A 21,918-nucleotide genomic window follows, 5' to 3' on the forward strand; every position below is an offset into this window, starting at 1 on the left:
GTGAGGAGAGGCTGCTTTGTGTTGTAAGCAGACATGCTAATGCTGGGGAGAGTCTGGTCTAGAATCACCACCTGCGGTCCAACAGCTACCAACGTGCAGTAAAACAGCAATATGTCCTGAAGCAGAGGAAATCTTTTAAGTTTATATCTATTCCATCAGGTGTTTTGAAGCGTTATCAACTAAGAAGCTTTGTACCTTTTGGGGAGACAAAAAGGATGATGGGACAAGAAAGCAGAGAAATTGAATTTGTTTCTTTCTTTTCTATGCATGAAGACTGCTCAGGGTTTGTGTACTTCCAGCGTTAGGGCTGGGGTTTAACCTTTGATTTTCAAAGCAAACCACAGTATCCAGAACAACTGTTTTCAACAAAATAATCTGCCAAGATCACATGTATATATCCTGCTACCAAGCAGGAAGTTTATATGTGAAAAATAATGTGAGCAACCTTCATGAAAGCCTTGCGGCCCTGAAACCACAGCTGTACGTGCCTTCACACAGCGCTGATTGCAGAGTCTATGATGCTGAAGACTAGCAAGTGAGTTGCAGTTACTCGTTTGATGCATGAATTACCACTGTACTATTTTTAAGCAAGCAAACATGAGCAAATAGATTAATTCGGTGTTAAGACCGAATTCAACTGCATTTGTGATTGAGTCAATTCCAAACCACAGTTCAAATTTATTAAGGAAAAAAAGAAAACCAATTCTTACATCTTAGCAAAGGAATTCCAGGTAAAATGAACAACAAACTAACACAACCCAAAACCGACCATTTCTCTGTCCAGCCAACACGTTATTTATGGTACTCAACTGAAAACCCCAGCACCAAAAAACCTCTTTTCTACCTGAGGCTGAATCTTCACTTTCACCTTTGGCATTTGAATCTAGAGCACCCTATGGCTCCCCAACAAGAGAAACTGTGCCCCAAACCACCACACATGGACTATTTGATTTCACCAGCTTTCCCCAATAAAACAAGCTGCCAAGCACGCAGGCACATGATGCCGAGGAGGTGGCCAAGGGAGAGCAGACTCACCGACTGGTAACTGCTGGCATCCACGTTGTCAGTGATGGTCTGACGCTCGCCCCGCTGGTTGATCTTCCTAAACCTCCGGCGGGACTGCCTGAGCGGGACTTCCCTTTGCAAGATGTTCTCCTCATTGTCTTTGGAGTTCTCCACCTGAAAGACATGTTCAGGCTCCTGGTTAAACATCCAGTTCTTCCATATCACCGAGAGCCGATGGAGCCGGAGGAAGCTCATGGGGAAGGAACAAACATAAGCTCAGAGCAGTTCAAGTGTTCTCGAGCAAACGGCTCGGGACGTTTCGCAGAACCAGAACTACGTTATTACAATGAGCCGGAGGCCACAGCTTCCTTCCAGGAAACAGTTCTTTTTTTTTTAAAGCAAAAAAGCCCCACATATCCTCTAAACAATGTCACTCACCAGCAGAAACCCTCCTGCACCCACACACGCCATGCAACGCGCCTTCAGCACTGCTCAGCTCAAGCCTACCTTCAACACAGAAGTTAATGTTTCCTTGCGTATTTGCAGCCTGGTAAAGGCACTGAATGATATCCTATTTTTATTGGGGTTACTCTTAAAAGTGTAACTTATTGCTGGTACCAGGCACAGCCAAATAGCTTATATATAATATTATTAATAAATTAATAAAATAATATTAATGAATGAATTAGTATTAATTAATAGCATAATATTAATAGCTTATATATATATAGTTATATATAGCCACTTCACCTATGGCATACGGACTTGTAATTGCTTCCAGGAGATTGGAAGCAATAAATAACGGGAACTTGATTCACATCTTGATGTTAGATGTTATTTGTGACTAAACATCAAAAATTAGGTAAATTTATCTCGTCAGTAAAAGCCAACATAAAACCATTTTATCTCACTGGTTACAATCCCCCCCCCCCCCCTTTTTTTTTTCTATTAAAAGCAGTCTCATCCTTTCCCATTTCCTTCTGATGTTTTGGAAAAATATCTCTTAGCAGGAAGCAGCACAGACACACAAACAGGCTGCAGCCACGCAAGGAGCTCTCTACAATGCATTTACTGCAAAGGAGTTTCTAATGTGCTCAGTGATTTATGGTTTTTAATTCCACACACATACAGATTTCACTTGGAATCCTAAAGATAAGGTTTTAGTGCTGGAACAGGAGAAGCAGCTCTATGTGGCCTTATGCAACCCTCATTCACATACCTGGGTAAATGATCCCAAATATATAATGCAAAAGGTGTAAAGGATGGAAACCAGAAAGGCTTAACAGACAGGAACAAGAAAGTAACCAAAACACCTGAACCATCACAAAAGCAAGATCACATCTACTTTCCACCAACACTTGTTCCAAACAGCTAAGTCCGGCTGAGGTCAGAGGAAGGTGTGAGCAGCTGGGCTTGTCCGGTGGGTTATTTTTAATTCCTTAGAGGAAAGCACCCATTGACAATATAGGTTAAAGCTACAATGGTTAAAAAGGAAGAGTGAATCTCACACCACTCTGTTGTCAAAAAGAGAAAGCAGATAAACAAAGTTCCCCAGCAAGGGACAACCCCACTTTATTCCCCAGAGTTTTACTACATGTTTGCAAAGGCACAGGACAAGGCGCAGACATCTAGTAGCAGAGCTACTGAAAGTACAGGATGTAAAGAAACACCAGGCATGCAGGCAGGCACAAAACCAAACCAATCCTTCTAAAAACAAGCCATTTGATATCATCCAAAAAGTGGGAAGACACTGGATATAGAAGCCCTTCCTCCCCTAGCATAAAATATGGATTTTAGTTAGCAATGAAGCTGCTCTCAAATTATACAGAATCACAGAATCCAGCCTGGTTTGGGTTGAAGGGACCTTAAAGCTCACCCAGCCCCAACCCCTGCCACGGGCAGGGACCCCTTCCATAGAGCAGCTTGCTCCAAGCCCCTGTGTCCAACCTGGCCTTGAGCACTGCCAGGGATGGGGCAGCCACAGCTTCTCTGGGCACCCTGTGCCAGCGCCTCAGCACCCTCACAGGGAAGAGCTTCTGCCTGAGAGCTCAGCTCAGTCTCCCCTCTATACGCAATAAGAAGTCCTAATTAGTGTCGTAACTGTTTGGTTTCTTATCAAGGGTGTTTTATTAACACTGGGATCAGCAGAATGCTTCCATACAGCCAGCTTCATGCACAGCACTTGCTGCCAGGTAAGAACCCCGGAGGATCCCAGGCCTGCCCTCAATTTCACTCTGCAGTCCCTGCCAGCAATGGAATATTTTCCACCTCCAAATATCTTGCTGCTCCTCTGAAATCTTACTTTGAGATCTGAAGAAGAAAATGGAAGCACCAAGGAACAACAGAGAGGACACTTCAGTACACCGAGATAGGCTGCAATTCTGGGCCATCTTCTTAAGTGATAAATGGACCTATTATTAATTCAATAGATTGCTCAGCCTCCAAAAATATGAGCTACAATGCCCATTCACACACTATCTGTTATCCTCATTAACTTAAGTTGACCACATTTTATGGCCTTTAAAATGGGTCAGTTCCCAGAGGATTCCTGCTACAAAACTGATTTACATTCGGAAACGAAAAGGAGGGGAAGGAAAAGAAGCAGAAAACTGTGGTTCTTTAACTACATTAAAGTAGCTAATTCTTTGCTTGAAGATAAATATTCATTATGAAGTAACCTCATTAGTATGTTGCAAATTAAAAAGAGAAAATAAAAGGATTAAGATCAATTAGTAAGAATTACTCAGGGAAATGAAACTCGGGTACACCTTGTGTTGGTGCAGATCATTAGCAAGGTGCCTGCCACCACATTGATGCCTTTTTTCCTCACTCCATTTGAAGTCCTACCTAGAAAACTGTCAATTAATAGTACCTTTAGCTACAATTACCTGTAAAACATGAACATCGAAGTAATGAAGAAACATCTTTCACTTTTAATTCCCTCATTTTCCTAGAGAAAATAAGTTCCACAAAAGGATTTAAGATACCTTCAAGTGCCTACATCTGCACTGGCATTTAACTGCAGTTATAGAAAACTCCAGATGTTTAAAATGGAGAGGACAGTGAGCTTGTCTCCACGAACACCCAGCAGCACCCGACACTGATGCCATGGCCAATACTGGCTTCTCCAGGGTGTTCCTCTGAAAACACTCATCAGTTTTTTAATGAAATATCTCCATACGGCAGCTTCTCTCTGGCACAAACACTGCACAGAAGCTGCTCTTTTATTTGCACCTTCCTGTATTATGACAATGGTGGTAAGACCAAAGAAGGATGTAGGTATTTCCTAAGAATTCTGTATTATCACATACTTTTGCCCATTCAATACGTAACTTGCAAACACAAGTGAGTCATGGGCCAGCACAGTGGGGAAAGCCACAGGCTTCCCATGCACGCATCCGACTGTGGCCACCACGTGCAGCAGGAGCATCACCTCCTGGTTGGGTTTTGGAGGAAACACAGACTGGTTTGGATTGGGAGACCTTAAACATCATCCAGTTCCAACCCCCTGCCATGCCGGGGGGGGGGGTCAAAAATGGGAGGCAGCAGTGGCAAACCAGAGTCTCCAGGGCATTCAGTGATGCGGCTGCACACATCATCACATAGGCAGTCCTGTGGCATCCCTCAAGGCATAAATCCCTCCCCTAAAACTCCAGCTTTGAGAAAAGGCTGGATAATTTGGGAATACACAAATGAACTATTTCACTCCAGAGGACTGAGGCAGGCTTCTTGCACTCTTACCTGTGCTTACTTCATGACCTGGCAGAGCTTAAAGCATCTGCTACAGCAAACAGCACATTACGATGCTAAGCCATGAGCAGACTCGGGCTGATGCTGCATAGTGGAAACAGCACAAAGGAGAGCAGCATACCCAGCTATTCCCTGCCATCCGCAGCTATTAGTGTGCTATCAGAAAGTTAGCTCTCACAGAAGCTAAATATTCACCTGCTCAATGCATAAGAGATGTCATCAGGCAACAGCTTTAGTGCTACTGTACCTAAATATATGGAAGCTGAATCAACAGCAGTTTGGAGATCTAAGCCTGCTCAACAGACAAGTGGCTTCTCACAACAACAGTTTTTGTTCCAGCTTCATCAGCAACATCTCAGAAGATCAAGGTTGAAGGAGACCTTCCTGTGTTGCCCAGCAAACGGTACAAGGTTGGTGTGTGCTATTATTCCAGCTGCTGACAGCACATGTACACCAACCTGGGAAGGGCTGAGTTACAAGCTGTAAGCACATATGAACTTGGCAGTATTAGCAAGTGTTGTGAAGAAGCACAAGGAAACCTAGACATGGAAAAGGTCGATGTCAACTAAGCTGAAAACCTTATCCTTCAAGCTTGGCTAAGCACTCTTCTGGTCTCTCTCCTCTTACCTTAAAGCTTTCATGCTCTGTGGAACTGCAAGGACTAGGAATATGAGGGCCTTTCTGTCCCTACCGGACCCAGCACAGTCAGTAAATAGCAACGCTAGGGGCTGTGGGTACAAATAAAATATTCCAGATAGTAGTCTATCGTTGCCTGACTCCGGAATGCTCAATTCAGCCATAACTGACAGGCTTTTGAAACTCAAGTAAGCATAATTTCAGAAAGAATGACCTAATCATCATCATCATTTACCCATCTCGATTAAATTTACATAGCTATTGCTGTTACGATGGCAGCCATAGGTATAATTGAAATCAAGGCAATTCTGCTGCAATTTCACAGAACACTTTACAATAAGCTTTCTGCTATAAGCCAGAAAGAATTTGCTGAAACCAGCAATAGATTTAAATACATTTGGAAAAAAACAACCATATCTGTCTTACCACAATCATTTCTGAAGGCTCCAATATGATACATTCGCATCCTCGCTTTCCTCCAGACTGCTTGCCAAAACTAGAGTGGGGTGGAAAAGAAGCAAAGGAAAAAGAATGAGCCCAAAAAGCCTGTTTTACCTTTACAGTAATAAAAGCAATTGGCACTGATGCATGTTGCAATAGCCTTCAAAACAAAGAGAAACTGATGAAAAACTACTGGGTGAAATATTGTGACCAGACAGTACCATTATCATGCTCTTTTTCATTTACTCAGCACCTCTCATCTTGCCTGCTACGTAATGCCTGAATATAAAGAATGGTCTTTTGTACAGTCATTATTACTTGCAGATACTCAAAAGCACTCGCAATGCGTTCCAGTGCTGACAAGAAAACGTTAGTAAATTTTAATTCAGCATTACACAGCTTTGGTAAAACAAATATACATAAATTCTGAGAACTCCAAAGCACTTCTTTGCACGCAGCACTCTTAATAAGCATTCCTTTAACTCCCCATCCTCCCATACAGGAGGACAGAGAACCTCTTCTCTAAAACCAAGCTTTAACTTGTGACTTCTGCCTTTACACTGCTGCTTGTGCCACCACAAGGAGCCTGTCGCTGTGATGGGTTCTGTTTAAGGAACATGAAAACCGCACAAATGCAACAAAATGTGATGGGCAGCGTTAATACAGTGACCAAGGAAAGAGGCTAAAAGCAATCTGATGTGCTTCAGCTGATCAGAACACACAAGACCAGAGGTGACTTTAGGGAAATCCACTCTGGACATGGTATTATCCAAACAGATCTATTGGTACTGGAACCATCAGTAAAAGAAGACACTGCTGGGGGGGTATCGGGAGTGTTACAGACAAATAACCTCTTAAATCACTTCATTTGTGACTACAGCAGCACCTGGAATTGAAAATGCCTGGCTTATCATAGGAAGTACGTTTGTCTTCACTCCAGAGCTGTTAGCTGGAGTTAGGTGTGCTCGACCCACCCCATCCACTGAGCAAAAGTGATCCCATAGAGATGCCAAAGAAAGAAAACCTCCTTGACTAACAGCATCACGGCTGGATTAGCAGTTCAGTAGTTGTAGCTGCCGTGTTACAAATTCAGACCGTCAACAGCAATCCTGTTTTAACACATATAAGCAGGTGCAGTAACTGTATAATCAGTTAACTCAAAGCAGAGATTAATGTGTGAATTAGAAGGAGGTGGAGACAAGTGCGGAGCCAAATCCTCAAGAAGTGGGTCAGTTCCATCTGTTTTCACTAAGGTTATGTTTGGAAAGTACATCAGAAACTTCAGCCACACAAACCCTCTGGATTACAGACATGGTCCTCTCGACAGCAAATACCCACTGAAACACGACCACTTTGTAGGGAACATTGAGAGGACTCATGATTTAAAACTGTGTGATAGGGGAGCATAAAACAGCTTCTGTAGGATACGTGTGTTTTCAGGAAAGGAACTTAAGCAACTGAACTGTGAAGTTGTGCAAGTGAAGAAGGCTCTGGGGAGACCTCAGAGCAGCTCCAGTGCTTAAAGGGGCTACAGGAAACCTGGAGAGGGGCTTTGGACAAGGGCCTGTAGGGACAGGCCAAGGGGAATGGCTTTAACCTGCCAGAGGGGAGACTGAGATGAGCTCTTAGGCAGAAGCTCTTCCCTGTGAGGGTGCTGAGGCGCTGGCACAGGGTGCCCAGAGAAGCTGTGGCTGCCCCATCCCTGGCAGTGTTCAAGGCCAGGATGTACCTTTCATAGTGCTCTTCTTTGGCTTAGCTTTGGGTACATTCGAGAGAAAAATATGGACTATGTCATGAAGAAATTAAACCCCATGTTTCTAAAAGACACTGGGGATGTTCATTAAGAAGAATGTTAAAGACTGGTGTTTTCAAAGCGTGGTGGTGGCTACAGCTCAGGAAAACCCATTCGATGCCTCCTCTTTTGAGGGAGCTCTGTTGTGGTAGAATCGATAAAACATCCCATGATGCGCACCAGGAAATAATTAAACTTGACCTATTGACTTGTAAATATGAGTAGTTGATTCCTTAGGTTGGAAGGGTGGGTTTTGTCTTTGGAACCTAATCCTTTTCTGAGCGTTGGGCTGTTGCAAAGTGCTTGATGGACCAGAAATGATAGTGCCAAGAGCTTGACCTTTGCTACAAGCAATCGGTGTGCTTTTCCTGGCATTCCTGTTTACTGCCATTACTTCATTAGCAGATGCTACAGCATAAGCAGAGGGGAGCTTGACAGCAGCTGAATTCCAGGGATGTGTTTATGTAAAAGAAAGCAAACAGAAAGCAAACCTCCCTCAACCTCCAGTAGTTTGATGAATTGTTGTTATACAAGAAAAACACTGTGCTTGAATGACCTTCAGCATTAGACTGTAGCTTTTCCCTAACCACTGGGGATACAGCAATCAGTCATCTGCTTTGCAATAAAGCAATAATGATTATTTCTGTTATGAAAAGCTGCAAAACCTGAAATGTCCAGTTTTACCTAATTCCTTTAGAATTTTGTTTTGGGGGGACAAAATCTCCTGTCTTTAGCTTTCTATTGTATGGAAGAGAATTGGATCAATTTAACTTGGGTAGGGTTTCTTTGCAGTTGCAATCAATATGTTAGCACAGTTATCTTCACTTTGGTTTTGGTGAAGGAATCATAACGTGGAATTTCATTTCACCCCAAAGTCAGAGCTGAAATTAAAACAGCCATTCCTGAATTAAATTAACTCTTGTACTAGTGGGAGTAGTTTGGCCATTCTCTCTGGTGTATCGCAGATACACGAGCCTGTCATGCCTGCATCACATGCTGGGTGGAAAACACATGAAGGAAGGAATGGAAACATTAGCTCTGATTTGCTCACTGTAGATGTGCAAAAATGCCAGTTTCTGTGTGAAACTTAGAATCATAGAATAGTTAGGGTTGGAAAGGACCTTAAGATCATCCAGTTCCAACCCCCTGCCATGAGCAGGGACACCTCACACTAAACCATGGCACCCAAGGCTCTGTCCAAAGGGCCTTGAACGCCACCAGGGATGGAGCATTCACAACCTCCCTGGACAACCCATTCCAGCGCCTCACCACCCTTACTTGTGTTGCTTACTTGTGCTGCTCTGGCCTGCTGTAGCAGGGTGAGAATTTCAGTTGTTGGTTGTGACTCCATGGCACACATTTCCCAGTAGACCACTAGCACAATCAAAACTCGAGAGTTTAAACTGCTGTGCTCCTGTTAATTGCAGTGCTTTATCCTAACTGGATTACACTGGTAACTGCATGGCTGGAAAAATCTGAAGCTTCATAGAACCACAGAATGGTTTGGATCGGAAGGGACCTTAAAGCTCATCCAGTTCCAACCCCCTGCCATGGGCAGCAACACCTTCTGCTAGACCAGGTTGCTCCTCCTGATGTCATATATGATGAGATCCAAAAGAAAAGTGGGAAAACCTCACTGAGCTTTGGTGCTTTCAAGCAGAGAGTAGGAAAAATAATCCCATTAAGAATTTAAACCAACAGTGAAAGCATGAGGAAACATGAAACTAATGTAAATTAAGGTCTATTTACAACACAGCAAAAACGACGTCAAAGGACATACTACCAAAGGTACAACCATGAAGATTTTAAACAACCCAACAATTAAAGCTCTGCTCAATCTGTGCATTTAATCACGTATTTTAATAAGGGCTTATATTTAACATCATTATTCCCCCTGTTGGAAGCCCGGGAAAGTCATGTTTCATAAAACAACATGACACTTTTCTTATTTATAATTGTACTGTAAGCTCCTGTCACTTAATATTCATCTATTACATCTGCATCATTAATTTTCAGACACTCGCTCCCTGGCTTACAACACTGTCATAGGAAAAAAACGTCCTCCACATACCAAAGGCAGCTTTGTTTATCCTTGATTTATGGATGCTTCATTTGCAAGAAACCTGGTTTTCCTCCTGATTCACTGCTATTCCTAATTAAAAATGCTTAAGCAATTGCATCATGTGAGACAGGAATGTAAGTCAAACTGGCATGGCATCACATACCAACCACTAATGGGCGTTCAGGCCACAGGAGCAGATGAGAGCTGCTGAAACGTCAAAGCCCAGGTCTGCAAATAACACTGTTCTCAGCACCAGGCATTTCACCCACTTCATCTGTCCCTTTTCCACTGCATCATTTGCTAATATAGGGAAAAAAACCCTGTGACTGCAGACCCCAGCTCCAAAACCTTCATATTTGAAGATATGAGCACCTGAGTACACACTTGATTTTACTGACATGGGGGATGGATCAGAATTGATTAAAACTAAGCCAGCTACTTAGAAAAGCCTCCACCATAACGTATCTTTAACACAAGAAAGGAGTTCTTTAAATAGGATGTACACAAACACAGCCTTCTGAAGAGAAATGTTTAAAATTGCTTCATCTCCAGCTGTTAAGCAACCCCAGTATCTGGTGCTGAAACGCATCTGGAATTTCAAGCCTGACAAATGTATGGAACAGCAGTCAGATTTAACTGGAGAATTTCTCCATGATCAATATGTGCTGCTGTTCATTGCTAGTGATGGTTTCTCATTCTGCAGTACTGAAAATACAGTACATGTTTTCAAGGTACACACACAGCCTGTCCTGAAGAGCTTTCAGCCTACAAACAGATGGAGGCTGTGACAGAATGCCTTCTTATTTGTTTGAACACTCATTAGCACACATCTTCGAATCCGCAATATTCTACCACATCCTGAATCAGTATTTTCAGACATTTCACGCATCAAAGCCTTCGATGACGAGATGTCAGGCACTTGAAGAGCTGCTCTGTGTTTTCCAGGAGCTACAGAATCCCAAAGTTGGCATCAATGACACACGCAGCTATCTGCAATGGTGATGAAATGGCGATAGAGCTATCCACAGTGATACTCGGTCCTGTTATTACATCTGGGACTGGGCTGGTACACTGATACCCCCGTTTATCAGTGTAACAAACAAATGGGTTGCTGTTTGTTGCAGATACTTTGCTCTTAGGAATATACTTGTCTCTCAGGCTGCTTTGAGGAGCATGAAGACAAACTGTACTTTCTGCCACTGTGACCCTGCGCATCCCGCAGCCTGGCTGGATTTCTCCAACGCACAAAGCATCTCGCATGCAAGCGCACAGCTTGGCCTGAAGAGACAAGCTGGATGTGCTGTTGTTGGGTATTGGTCACAAGTCAGGGCTTACCTTTCATTTGACAAGCATTTTACCTCTTGAACAAACAGCTGCTCCAGCAAACACCCGGGATATCTACTGCAATGTAGCTGCTGTAAAATCCAGATACCGTTGCGTGTACTACACAGGTATATTATGGATGGCTTGGAGCAGCCATTAGCATTATTAAACCCCAATCTAAATCCTCTAAAAATGTAATTTTACACTTAAATTCCCTGTCACTGGCTGGGAAGTAATGCAGAGGGGAAACCTATATAGCCATGTAACCGGCAGAGACACAGCTGCATGCACTGCGGATGGAGAGTGCAGAATCCTGCTCTATGAGTGTAAGTGACACCAAAATCCTCATGGGAATAACTTGGCTTTCTGTGCATCTGTATGCAGGTCTTAATTTCTCAGATCGAGCATCATCTGACACACTGGGCTGGGGGAAACCTCACGGGTCCCTCACTGGGGATGCAATGACACAGCACAGAACCATCAGAAGCCCATGGAGCAGCATCTCCCATGGCACTGCAACCCCCTGAGCAGCCCCACAGGCCCTGATTTGCAAAATAGAGTAAGGAGATGGGGATAAAAGCTTACATGAGCACAGAGCAAGAACTTCAGCAAGTGCAGGCGGCAGGGTTTATGCAATGCTACAGGCTGTGCAGGGCCTGAGCATTTCAGAGTAACTTAAATGTGAAAACACTACTTAACTCCATCACAACAGGGCTTAAAGGCAACCTGAAACCACAAGATCACAGCAGGTTTTGGGGTGGAAGGGACCTTACAGATCATTCAGTTCCAACCCCCTGGCTGAATGCATGATACCAATTCCAATTAATGCTCAGTCATCAAGCCCATTTTCACATTAGCCCTCTGGAACAACAACACTGAGCAGGTTTATCTGTTCAGCTTGCTGAAAGTTTTAATTGGGAATGATTTTGGAGGCTGCATGACATGCACGCAGCACTCGGTTTATGGGCTGCACGCACAACATGTCTATACTAATTACTTTATACTCTGAACACGATGATGCTTTGAGGAAGCCTGTATCTTACCTAGCACCTTCTGCGAAGCTCTGCAGCTATTCCAGGCCGTGTTATTAGACAGTCCCAGTAAAACTGTATTTTAGCTATATACAAACCGCACATTACCCTTTGCTTCCAATTTCACACTTCTTGGACTTTTTTAGTTTAACCAATAAAGAAAAATCTATTTCTGTGGTACAATGAGCATCCTTTGAAGTCTATAAAACCTCTGTAGGGCAGCTGTTGTAAGAACTAAAGGAAATCACTGGGGGAGCAGGATGATGGACAAGATTATCTGGGCACTTAGTTGTGATAGATTACGGGCAGTCTTTCTTCACTCTTTTAGCTTTCTTCTAAGAAATGCCAAAAAAAAGATGCTTTTAGTCTGCAACGCTTTCTCAGCCCTTACTCAAGGGCTGCACCTCCAGTACAAGGAGCAGGGCTTGGAGAGACCAGGACACACAGCCCCTCCTCACCAGTGCATTGCCTCTTCCCATCCACGCTCCCTTTTCCTCAGGGTATTTTCATCACAGCACCATCCCTGCCAGAAGAATTTCAGTAGCAACAGCCCTATCCCAATTAATTAGCTTTACAAAATACATTTATTGGGAGCATTCCCAAGCTGTTTGTTTACTTCCTGGCTGTCAGGCACTGCTACAAGTTACAGCCACCACTTACAGAAATACCCAGGGAAAACAGCACCTCCGAGAGCCACAGACGCACTGAGCAGCCACGGCTTCTGATCCAGGGTATAAAGACCCATCCAGTGTTGATAAGCACAAGGGATGGAAAACTCAAGCTGTCTTTTTGAAAGCACAAGAATTATCTACAGCATTAGTTGCAAGGGCTTCCACGTGTGAAGCCAGCACACAGAGTGTCATCCTAAGACCTTTGTCACACAAAGAGCAAGAAAGGGAAGGCACTGTTGTTCCAACAGGTATCACCATTCACAACCTTACTGGCAGCTGCAAGTTGGTTGAAAACGGTGTTTGCTGTATGCCAGCAGTGGGGTGGCACACGTATGTATTTAGACCTCTGTGGCTTATGGAAGAAAAGCAATATTCCACACCACAGCCACCAGGACTCACGTCGGGATGGAGATGAGAATGAAGAGGAAGAGCTAAAGAAGCACCAGGACACAGCCTGGATACGACAGGTACGCTCTAAAAAGAAAGCACTATTTAACAAAGTTGAATCCGGAAAGGAAGGATAAGCGAGAGAGAAAAGCCAATACACCTCTTACTGGCAGGAGCTGGGAATGCAGGAGCTCCGAGCTGCTGGTTTGCTTTGCCAGTGAACGGCACAGACTCAGAGCAGCTTGCAGGAAACAGCAGTATAGGTTTTAGAAGTAAAAGTGACCGGGCTTTAGGTGATATACGTGAGGTAGGAATACATTTGAAAATGAAGTCACAGACATCAAAATGTCAACTTCTCTAAAATGCAAGGAACTGAAGTTGTGCAAACTGCAAGTCTTTAACCTGTGCTCTTACTATACTGTTATGTAAGTTCTATTACGCTGTTATTCACAACTATTAATACGAGCCAAGCTAAAAGTCATTTCAACCCGAGCTGCTCTTTGCAACACAGAGCTGGGGTTCCTCTTTCACTATGACAGTTTTCTTGATCCCTGCATTTGTGCCTCCTTTTACCCAAGAAGAGAAAGGGAAATGACTGAGTCATTGAAGCACCTACAACTGTCATTGAAAAGATACCACAGGACAACCATGAGTCCATTTCGACTAAAGTCAGTGTTTTTAGCCAATAAATGCACTGCCTGAAGAGCACAATGACTCCTATTTTCTTCTCTTCTGAGATTTGGGAAGGGCTCAGAAAAGAGACGTGTTTGTTTTTACTGCGACTGCATCCTGAATGTCTCAAGACTTTGTGTTTTTCCCTTCAAGGTTCAATTCTCACAGCTGTAGGAAGCTGTCATCCACATAATTGGCTTCAGAAGGTCCTCCAGGCCCTTTATATATCTCCTATGGCTAATCTTGCTGTGAGTAATCTCCTTCAAATACCCTGTTCACACGAATTAACTTGATTAACAAGCAAGGTTAACACAAAACCGCCTTAACTCGCTGACATGATTTCCCTTCCACAAAATCCATTGATCCTGTTGGGTTGTGCCAGTCATTGCTTTCATGTTAAGAAGCAAACTCTTCTCCTGCTACGCCAAATCTATTGACAAATCCATTCTCCAGGCAGTAACCCGTAATCAAGGTTATGGCATCTCTGTACCTGATATTACTGACTGATGTGCTTCTTGCCTTAAAAATCTTATGGGGCTTTTCTCATCATGAGCATCAGTGTCAGGATATCGAATAGATTTATTGCACCCGGCTGCAAGCTTTACTCCTCCAATTTTTAAGCCAATTTCCGAGCTATGGCTTGCATACAAATCCATGCAAGTCGAACAGAAAGCCCTTCTCAAGCACAGGGAGCCACAGCTTACACCCTTCCTCGTTCAAACACATACAGAAAGTTAACAGAGCAGTGCCTGCCCACCTCCTTATGCTCCCACAGGGCTACGACTCTTTCAAGCTTGAATCTGCACTGTACTGCCAAAAGATCTGCTGAAGAAAATGGAGGTTTCCCTGATGCTCTGTTGATTCCGAAACTACCCACAGTGGATGCAAAGGAAGGCGAGCTTAACCTACATCCTAACCTTATTAAGTTTCCAGTTGCCTACTTACAGTCTCTTCCTATCTGTCAAGGTAATCATGGGGCAGATGACGGAAGGACGAGTATTGCTGGGGAGGTACCAGGAAACAATCAGTAAAGCATCACTGCCTTCCAGCCTTATTTATGGAAATGGAAGTATCTCACCACCAGTCCATTGTACAACAGTGTCTCAGAGAGTTATTAAGCACAAGTTGCTAGCCCCATGGTTTATAATGAAATCCTGAACTTTGACTACAAAATGAAACAGATTCAAACCGACACACAAAAAGCCCTGACATGTACAGAAGTTCTTTAAACATAAAGTGTTTGTCAAATGCTCCAGAGGACAAATATGAGATTGGCATTACAATGCCACCATTCAAAAGCCATAACTGGGGAGCAGAAGCGTTACAAAGCATACACAAGGACGGAGTTTCCAATGAGAACCCGTTTGCTAACTGTTACCTGTTTTGCAGAACTCCTCTGTCTGCCCAGTTCTTCCAGACTGACAATTATTCAAACCTGGCTTTGACCTTTTTGTGTATTTAAACCTCCTTTCAGACTGACTCACGATCAGGAAGTTGGTTGAGGACAAGGCAATAATGCATAACATTAAGTATTGCCTCAATGTAATTAAAACTGTGCTAATTACCATTATCCAAGGCACTGATTCATATGAAAAGAGCCTGTAAGTGACTGGTCACTGTGCAGCTCCCTCCACTAAAGATGTGTCATATGAGCTATTCAAGACCAGGGAAAGTAACTTTAGTTTATCCCATTGTACTTAAAAACAGGCAGAAAAGCATCGCATTTTAAATTCTACACTGAGGTTGGATAACGCAGGGATGTAACTGGAACAAAATGGAAAGTGAGCTGTGCTCTTTCTTCTCCTGTTCCCATGTCCAAGCAGCACACCTCCTTCCCTACCCATGCATGTGTGGCACCAGGGGGGAAGCAAAGGGGGGAAGGACTTTACATGTGTCCCAGAATCAAAGGCACTGGGGGAAACAAAATGGTTCAAAGATTTCAGCTTCCTCTTGCGCTCCTTAGCTCCTAATTAACAGCAATTTGAGTTTCTCTAATTGTACATGTGTGCGTTTCTCCTTCAGCTCCTCTGACACTGGAGAGATCCTGCCTTAAATAACAACAACTTTACATACCTGCAAGGTGGTAAAAACATGGAATCCTTCATGAGCACAGACCCAGAAAGCAGTATGTACCAGCATCTTGCAATGGTTTCTGAGCTGTAGGAAAAAGAAATCATTGGCATCTACTTTCTTCTTACAGCAGCTCTGAAATATGCATTATCCAAGATGTTATTGCTGTAAACTAATGATCTGCCACTCTATCAATTCGGTATGTGGGCTGCAAATCCACAAACTTTCATTGAATGCTACCCAGAATTAACTTCTTTAAAAGGTCTACATCCAAAATGCTCCTTATGCTTTAAAACTTGGCATTTCACTCAACTGAAGTATTTCTTTCATGAAAATGAAATTATTCACCTTCAGTAAAAACATTTCATTCCAGTTTAAGTGTACATAAAGCTATAAATACAGGAAAACAGCCCGTGCTGAAGTAGATGAGCAGTTCAACACACGATACCACACAGACCTGTCAAGTGTTACAGGTAACATAGGAGACACATACCTGACTCCTTTGCATTCCTCCCTCTCTGCATTTGCATGGCATGCACACTGTGTCCCACTGTGCCATTTGATCCCAGATGGATGGCCAGGGGGACAGCCAACATTTCAACCCACAGCCCATAGGTCTGCACAGAGGTTTCATTGCTGTGGATTTTGCCTCTTCCTAAAGCACTGCAATGCTGCTTCCCAGCTACAGCCCAACATCCCCTTCCTTTTCCAGCACACAACCACACATATACGCAGACCTGGTGCTGGAGCAGGTTTGTGTCACAGACACCCACAATATGAACTAGTAGGTGGCATCCCATTTCGGCTTATGTACTGGGAGATGTGCCTTATATAGAAAGCTGGGATTAGCTGTGAGAGGATAAATACACCATAAGGAATGCTAAAGTATGAAGGGGGAAAAATACATTTGCCTCTTGGCAAAAACCTAAAGAGAACCCTGTGCTGAAATACTAATTCTAGTGATTTAGAAAGAAGAGATGGTGTTTGAGCTCCATCCTCCTCTGTACAAGATACTCCCACAATCGGCGCCAGCTCCAGGGGAAGAGTGCCACCTACTGAGTTGTCACCACGGCTCCCACGTGTGACACTAATTGCTTTTCCATGGACATTGCCTGTGCACAAACACACACTTCTGCCGTCCATGGGAGCTGTGCTGGCAATGCATGGGCACCTCTAAGATGGTACCACTGGTACAACCACCTCCTGCCAGAGCTTTTAACCAGCCCGGCCAAGGTTAAATGTTGTAAAGCCTTCTATTTACAAGGAGAAAACAAGTAAAAAAGTGACTTATTACAGTGTGCAAAGCAGTGATTCTGTCTACACTTTTACTGAAGAGCTCCAACAAGTGGTGGGTACTTACCAAAAGAGAACTTGGTTGCCCTTGTACCTCTCATAGCGGGCACTTGATGACATTATTCTGAGAGAGAAGGAGAAGTTTAATTTCAATTTTAATCCCCAAAGACCATAAGCCATTAATCACCACATTTCAGCAGAATCCCTTTAAGGCTTAAGACCTTAAATTCAACCATTTTTATGTTCGAAACAAAGGCCGTGCTTAACCATAAAATTCAAATTATTACGGTGTTCCTCATTATCCAGATAGAGGATATACAGCATGTTCCCTAAGTGCTTAAATCACTCCCACACACTGGAATTACCCATAGCAACAGAACTGAAGGAACTAAAATACTTCCAACGCACTTTTTGTGCTTTGTTGGCCTTCTCATGTTATGTATTCCAAGATTATCTGAATGTCTGAGGCATTAAAAAGCTTTTGTGATGTGGACTTAACACAGGGCACTGTCTACACAGGCCTTTGTAGGCAGATGGAAGCAATCTCTGCCTTTGTCCTTAGCAAAGCTAATTAGTTTAGATTCCACACCAGGTTATTGCAGTCACTTAACTCAGCAACGATTTGGCCAATGCGCCAAGTGCCAGCAGACAAAAGCTTTACTCATCTCTGCAAAACCACAGTCATAGATACCAGCTGTGCTGAGCAACACTAACTAGCTCCAGAGCACTTACCTGAGCTGGTGTTCCCTGAAATGTGAGAGTATGTCCAGTCCATGAAGGAAAGAATAGATTGTACTCAAGTCCTAAAAAGAAAGAGAAAAAAGAACACAAGACATGAGCAACTTTGTTCACAGCATCCTATCACTTCTACATCACCTTCTAGGTTCTGCAGTAAGTTACACAGACTTAGGAGAGCATTCTAGAGACAAAGCCCAAATGAGCAGACTTGCAGAACCCTGTCCACGCTTAACCTGTGAAAGCAAAAGAGTGAAATCCAATTGATGAATAAACACCTGAAAAAGATTTATTGCAAGTATCTCTGAAAAGATGATTTACATGAACAGACGCAGCAGCAAGATGTGGAATAGGCTAAACAGGACAGTCCCAGCCACCCAAGGTCAAAAATTGCTGAGACTTGTAATACCTCTTTAAAGAGGAAAGTTTGCAAAATTAGTTTGCTAGGAGCAAAGAACCCTAGTGAAAACCTAAACCACACGGCTCTCTGCACCATATATAGTGGCTAAACTGCTCTTAGTTTAGTAACAGGGTTAGTAATAGTAACAGGGTTATATTTAGAGAGAAAAAGCTATTTCATGTTCACCTCAGACCTAGGCAGCAGCCCTGCTAGAAACTCTACTCCATCCTACTGCCTCTCCAACCTAACCAGAGGGTAACAGTACAAGTTGCTCCAATATACCCCTCAGTAAAGATGAGGACAACGAAGGTTTAGATTTGTCTCCCACCTCCTACTACCAAGCCTCAGCATCGCATCAGTGCCATCATTAGCAACCACAGAAGCAAAGAGCATTTCTGAAGCAGCAATGTCAGAACATGAAGACTGTCTCCCTTTAGGAGCTGGACTCCACGTGGATGCTGTAAGGAGGAGATACAGCTGTTTAAACTTCTCACGCCACAGAACCCTCTTCAGACACAAAAATATCTATGCTGATGGTGCAGACCACATGCTGGGAACAGCTCACTAGGGCTATTCATCATTTCATTTACTGTCCTGAACAGGTGGGCTGGTAGCACTAAATACAGGCACAACAAAACCTTTATACGCCCCACAGCAGTCTCCGCAGCTCGGCCCTGGAAAATATGCTCTGAGTTTTCAAGTGCTGCATTTACACCGTGTTTACAAAGGATAAATCAATATGAATGCCGGCCTCGGGATTTACAATGGGTTTACTTTAGAAAAGTTCTTTGGCTTAATAGTCAATGTTTAGAAATACAGTGGCTACAGACTGTTAAAGCAAAGGAAAGGTCAGACGTAACTGCAGGCCATGTAAAACCAATAAACCTCCAGATTTCTTCTTTTTTTTTAAATGTCATTACCCAAACCCATGAAAATTCAACAGGAGGCCTGCATGCTGAACACACAGACTCACAGCACCCGTTTCACACACACCAACCTCATTTTAATCCTCCGACCGCCAATTGCCACAAACCTGATGTTGGGAGCCAAACGTCCAAGAGCGCTGCCTATGAAGCAGACTCCAAACACCAAAGTCACACACAGCCCACAAGAGGTGTCTATCTGGCCACCAAAGGTCATTTGAGGTACCAGACAGATCAGGTTTTGAGCTCTCCCCTATTCCAAGCAGGGAACTGCTTCAACTTCACCACTCGTCACGGGAATACAGCAAAAATATCCTTCGACTGTACAGTGTCTGGTAATAGCATCTTAGTAGTTAAAGGATTCATGGAGCAACTGAAATAAACCCCGTGTGCCACATTCTTCCTCCTCCACCTGGACATCTGCCTCTCTCAGGACAGAAGAGCACTTGGACTGGCTATAAAGGAAGGACATGCAGTGGATGCTCTCAACTCCTCCTGAAGCTGGGCTACCAGGCAGCATGGGGAATCACTCTTCAGTGTTACAGTTAAAGCTGAATTTATCAGTCTTCACAACTCACTGCATCTCTACACGCTTTCCAGCATTTTCCACTATTTTTTCCACATAATTAAGACTAAGATACAGAATAATGTTTTTAACAATAGGGTTTAGATTAGCACTTCTGTTGCTTTAAGTTACAAAAAGTTGCAAGCAGAACAAAAGCTTATCTTCATAATCCATTGTGGTTGCCCCATCCCTGGCAGTGCTCAAGGCCAGGCTGGACACAGGGGCTTGGAGCAAGCTGCTCTGGTGGAAGGTGTCCCTGCCCATGGCAGGGGTTGGAACTGGAGGAGCTTTAAGGTCCCTTCCAATGCAAACCATTCCATGATTCATGTTTAATCACAAAGTTCTGAAGTTGTGTACATGTAAAATAACCATGTCCTTACTTGAGGATTATCCTCTATTGCCCCATAGCAAGTTAATGCAGCTTGGGCTGCCTGCCTCCTGCTCTCCACCTGCAGCCAGCTTGACCAAACAGGACTACCGTACGGACCCAGCATGCTTACTTAGGAGCCTGATGAATAAACAGTTGGTAAATTAAAGAGATAAGCATTTGCTTAAAGGGATTCATGCCTGGAAAGCATCCCTCAGCTCACATGTGGGCTGAGATGTGCAGCAGCAGAGGGAACAGCACAGGGAAGGCAAAACTTCCTCCCCCCTCAGTGCAGGAGAAGGCATTTAGCTTACATTGACCAGTTTAATGATAAATAAGACCCATCATATTGTGAACTACCCAGGCAGGTGCTGTTTCAACCAGCTAAATATATCAGCTACTCATACATCAGTTTCTATGGGTGTTTTTAAATCAGGATCTGTATCACTCCCCCTAAAAATAACTGACTTTTCAAGCAATCACCTATCCCATTTAAAGCAGAGCAGGTAATTTTGTTGGGTGCCACTAAGCACAAGAGTAATCCCACAGTCACATCTCCCAGGAAGGGCTATGGGCTGCCCCCATCCTGTGGTGCACCAAAGGCACTGGTCCCATGTGCTTTACACATGTACACATGTGCTTTACATGTCCCACAGAAATAACGCCTTTTTGTGTGTCTAAACAGATCCTTCACAGCCAGACAGTGAAGTTCCTCCTCTCCCTCCCATGCCCCTTCAAAGCCTAAACAAGCTTTCCTTGAGGTCCCTTCCAAGCTGGTGTTCTACAATCCACAGAGGTTATTGTGCAGCTCATCTAGCCCATGTGAGAATTCCTATCAGTCGTACTCTGCAAATCTTCCTCCCTTACTCCCATCTCATTTAAGTGCTCAGAACTGCACTGATATTACGTTTGAGAGGCTATGCTGAGAGTCTCACGTTATAGTTCTACAGCCAAGGAACACAATTTAACCCCACTGGGGCTGGAGGCAGTGAGTGGCCAGTGCCAGGCACATGCTGTGGCCACCTCATGGAGAGAGGCTGCCAGCCCAGCTGCACCACGCACCCAAAAGCTCCTCCGCTGGAGCTTCAAGTGTTCATTGCTCAAATTCCAGGTTTATAACCCTGAAAATGGGACTGGAAGCTGTTATTTTTAGAAATGGAGTTTGTGGCTGCACGGGTTATAAAGAGCAAACACAAGCAGGGTACAAAGGGTAGAGATAATTTGCACGTGTACCCACTAGGAATAAAAAGGGCTATAAAAGAGCGATGCCAAAGGGCAACAGTCAGCGTCATAACTGCAGAACACAAAGTATTCACCGGAAAGTCACCCCTTCCATGCAAGAAGTCTGGGGAGGAGCTTTGGACAAGGGCCTGCAGGGACAGGCCAAGGGGAATGGCTTTAACCTGCCAGAGGGGAGACTGAGCTGAGCTCTTAGGCAGAAGCTCTTCCCTGTGAGGGTGCTGAGGCGCTGGCACAGGGTGCCCAGAGAAGCTGTGGCTGCCCCATCCCTGGCAGTGCTCAAGGCCAGGTTGGACACAGGGGCTTGGAGCAAGCTGCTCCAGTGGAAGGGGTCCCTGCCCATGGCAGGGGTTGGAGCTGGAGGAGCTTTGAGGTCCCTTCCAACCCAAACCAAGCTGTGACTCTCTGATACCATTCTCTGTAATCTCTTTACATAGTTCTGCCAAAACCCAACAAAACACATAATTATTAATGTAAAACAATTTCTCCACATGCTCTAAACCAGGGACCAAGATCAACATTATTTTATCTTGTAATCTGTATTTTCAGAGCTTTT

General features: G+C 43.9%; 1 protein-coding gene across 8 annotated transcripts in view; it reads right to left on the bottom strand.

Annotated features, from left to right (window-relative positions):
• The window catches only part of RAPGEF6 (Rap guanine nucleotide exchange factor 6), a 115,680-nt gene that overhangs the window by 72,605 nt on the left and 21,157 nt on the right, over positions 1-21,918 (bottom strand). For 7 of the 8 annotated variants that reach the window (XM_062638118.1, XM_062638121.1, XM_062638113.1 and 4 more), the window contains exons 2-6: positions 17,866-17,936; positions 17,201-17,257; positions 15,844-15,927; positions 5,818-5,887; positions 1,036-1,179 (exon numbers count right to left, since the gene is read on the bottom strand). In XM_062638118.1, the coding sequence (XP_062494102.1) occupies positions 1,036-1,179; positions 5,818-5,887; positions 15,844-15,927; positions 17,201-17,257; positions 17,866-17,936 (426 nt within the window). Of the gene's footprint in view, positions 1-1,035; positions 1,180-5,817; positions 5,888-15,843; positions 15,928-17,200; positions 17,258-17,865; positions 17,937-21,918 lie in introns of those variants that run through there. The other variant, XM_062638117.1, reaches the window with a different exon arrangement.

The sequence above is a fragment of the Pezoporus occidentalis genome, unplaced genomic scaffold (genome assembly GCF_034315485.1).
Source record: "Pezoporus occidentalis ecotype Australia unplaced genomic scaffold, CSIRO_AGI_Poc_V1 ctg55, whole genome shotgun sequence".
NCBI classification, from domain to species: domain Eukaryota; kingdom Metazoa; phylum Chordata; class Aves; order Psittaciformes; family Psittacidae; genus Pezoporus; species Pezoporus occidentalis.